This window comes from Callorhinus ursinus, unplaced genomic scaffold (assembly GCF_003265705.2).
Source record: "Callorhinus ursinus isolate GAN/ISIS: 27379988/994484 unplaced genomic scaffold, GSC_fseal_2.0 scaffold109, whole genome shotgun sequence".
Taxonomy (NCBI): domain Eukaryota; kingdom Metazoa; phylum Chordata; class Mammalia; order Carnivora; family Otariidae; genus Callorhinus; species Callorhinus ursinus.
The window spans coordinates 1,386,421-1,389,697 of record NW_027397171.1 but is presented as its reverse complement, the minus strand read 5'-3'; the positions used below and the strand labels follow the sequence as shown (position 1 = coordinate 1,389,697).

General features: G+C 54.5%; 1 protein-coding gene across 6 annotated transcripts in view; it reads left to right on the top strand.

Annotated features, from left to right (window-relative positions):
* Positions 1 to 918: 918 nt before the first annotated feature.
* Positions 919 to 3,277, top strand: part of MOG (myelin oligodendrocyte glycoprotein) — a 9,314-nt gene continuing 6,955 nt past the window's right edge. For all 6 annotated transcript variants that reach the window (XM_073889551.1, XM_073889553.1, XM_073889555.1 and 3 more), the window contains exons 1-2: positions 919 to 1,155; positions 1,698 to 2,045. In XM_073889551.1, coding sequence (XP_073745652.1) covers positions 1,074 to 1,155; positions 1,698 to 2,045 — 430 coding nt within the window. In that variant the 5' untranslated portion in view covers positions 919 to 1,073. The remainder of the gene's footprint in view (positions 1,156 to 1,697; positions 2,046 to 3,277) is intronic.

Below are 3,277 nucleotides of genomic sequence, written 5' to 3'. Positions count from 1 at the left end.
TCTGCTTGGGGGATGATGGCCAACATGTATCTTGGGGGGGTTAGAGATAAAGGAAATTTCCAACGCAATTTTTATGTGTTAGGGTAGACCTACAGGATCCCGGGGTGGGATGGTGTCAAGCTATGGCTTTGCCTTCTGCCCTCAGCAGGGTATTAACATCCAGGCAGCTGAGCTCCCAGAGGAAGGTCTCTCTGCCTGGTTCAAGGACTTGTCAGTGGGCTGTAGGTAGTAAGAAAGTTTAACTTTTTTCCCCTTTGCCTTTGTTCTCCCCATCGGTGATGCTACTGGTCTTACTCTTCAGGGATCCGCTGAGTCTGAGGGCAGGGAAAAGGTCCTATTTCCATTCCAGGTCTCACTTCTCCCTGTGACAGTGAGGAAGTCAGAGCCTGACGCCAAGGCTGGGAGAAGCACCCTGACGGCCGTGCTGCCCACCGGCCACTGACCTCCATGAACCTCCCTCCTCCATGCTGGCCTCTCTGAGCACCAGCAGTGCTTAGCTCCTGCCTTTTTCCCAAACGTATTCTCTGGGAAGGGGAAGCTGACGACGCCCAAGCGATCCAGCACGTGTCTGAACATAAGGAAGGGAGTTTGGCCGTGCATCAGAGGGGGAAGTGAGAGGCCAGGGAGAATGCCTGCCTTCCCTTTTCTAAAACCCACAGTAACTGCCCCCCTTGGCGGACAGCGGGAAGAGAGGGGTCGAAGGAACCTCACAGACCACACGACAGCCTTTCCCGAGGCCTGGGGAGTGCTCACCCCCAGAAGCCCCAGGAATGCTGGGCTGCCCGGAGCGGCGGCGGGGGGGGGGGGGGGGGGGCAGGCAGTACCAGGCAGCCTCCGCTCCGCAGCTCTGAGGGGGTGGGGATGGCAAACCCTGGTCGTCCCCTGGGTCAGTAGCCCTTTTGTGTAAGTGCCTGGCAGGGATGACCCGGCCGTTCTCGGGAGCACAGCCTGCAGGAGGCTGCCCTCCCAGATCCTCCCCTCGGGCTTTGTCAGAGGTAGGGCACATGCAGCCCTCGGGCCCCCGCTTGGCCTGACGCTGCTGCAGGGCTGCTCTGTCCCCAGTCGCAGTGGAGATGGCTAGTTTATTGAGGCCCGCTTTGCCCAGCTGCCTTCCCTCCCTCCTCCTCCTCCTCCAGCTGCCTTGCAGCTCTGCAGGTAAGAGTTATCTTTATTTCTGCCCTGGGGAGACCCTGACGACAGAAAGGCCAGTTTCCCTGGGTTCACCTGCTTCAGTTCATCCTCAGCTTGTCTTGCATGTTATCTGTCCAAAACATGGGTGTGCTCAAAGGGCTCCCCTCCTCAGAACAGGGTGTGAACAAGGGCCAAAGCAAACCCACCAGGGGAAAGTAGGGAGCAGCTTGGTTGGGTTCAGACAGGGGGCCCCCATCCCAAGAATTAAACTGCAAGATGCCAGACCACATCCCACGATGGGACCTAAAGGCTGGGCTGCGGAGTCAGAGATGGATACAGAAGGCAGAAGGGCGAGCAGCCCTGCTGAGTGACCACATGCTAGAACATTCCTCCCATCCAGGACGCTCACGGCGCCTCTACAACTGGGGATCTCTCTTCTCTGGTTCCAGAACTCCATGTAAAAATCAGTGTCTTCTTCCTTCACTGTTAGGAAGCAGCCCTTCCCGGGACATGCTTGTGTGTCGAGGTCCTGTGACTCGGTTTCTTTTCTTTGGTGTCTTGGACAGGACAGTTCAGAGTAATAGGACCAGCCCACCCCATCCGGGCGCTGGTGGGAGATGAAGCAGAACTGCCGTGTCGCATCTATCCTGGGAAGAATGCCACAGGCATGGAGGTGGGCTGGTACCGGCCCCCCTTCTCCAGGGTGGTCCATCTCTACCGAAATGGCAAGGACCACGACGCAGAGCAGGCGCCCGAATATCGGGGGCGGACCGAGCTGCTGAAAGAAACCATGGGCGAGGGGAAGGTGACCCTCAGGATCCGGAATGTGAGGTTCTCAGATGAAGGAGGTTTCACCTGCTTCTTCCGGGATCATTCCTACCAGGAGGAGGCGGCAATGGAACTGAGAGTGGAAGGTGAGTATCTGCAGGGGCAAGACCTCCCTGTAGGACTTTCATCACTCTCTCCTCGGAGATGCGACCCTGCAGCCCAAACATCCCACTCCTGTGTCCGGCTGTCCGGGTGGGGAAGAAGCTGGATCAAAGCCAGAGCCAGGAGCAGGGAAATGATGGAATCCGCACTGTTGCCCGGACCCTGATAGGTTGTCTTAGGGCTGTGCCCCACAGCTGGGGGGCACTGCTTGAGGGGCTGTTGGACGCAGGGAACAAGCACGGGACTTCATGTTCCTGGATGCAGGTGTACATGCAGAGCTACCGCAGTAAAATATGAAAGGGTCCCATAAGACAGTTCAGTGACTGCGGTCCACTTTGGGGGAGGACGGAGAGTAATCCAGCCAGAGGAGACACCGGAATTATCCATAGGGCCCTGTGTATGTGTTAATAGAAGAGAGCTGATAATAAGTACATTTGTGAGTACATACAGAGAAAACATAAACAAAAAAAAATTTTTAATAAACTAAAGAAAAACCAAAGTAAAAAAGCTGAGAAATAGAAGCAGCACAACCCCAAATAATCCATTTCTGATTGCTCTTTGCCACTAGAAGGGGATGTGAATAACCTGAAGGCTAATTCCAGTGTCAACGTGGACTTTCTTCCTTCCACGTTTGGCTTTGGAATGTCCCCTCATTTGTCACAAACAAAGGCACGATTCCTAAGGAGTCAAAATGACCAAATCCCACTACAGTGGATTCCTCAGTGGATGTGTTTGTGGTGTTTTATTAGTCAAGGAACATCACTGAAAAATGCATTCCTGGCAGACGTGGTCCAAGTACATACACAAATGGAGCAAATGTGTGAAAGAAAGATGCCACCTTCCGAATTCCCCCTTTTGGTGCCTTTTGTATGATGGGGATTTTGGCATTTGGTTTTTGGTCCTCTCACAGGCTGGTTAAGATGTGTGAAGGGTGGGAGAGAGAGGCTTACCGTTCCCTGCTATCGACTGAAGGACAGTGTCTCAGGGTCCTTTCCCTCCTCTGCACCTGCTCATCAGACAATCCATTGCTTCTGTGTGTCGCGGCCAGAAGATGGCATTGTGTGCGTGATAACAAAGCCCTGTTTCTGGTGGAGGGTGTCCGGGATATGAAAATGGCTTTGTGTGCCACAGACTGTTGTGCACACAGCTGGTCCTACTGGGGGGTTGTACCTGCAGGGACGTGTGATCCTGAGGACCACCGGTGTGCAGCTTTTCC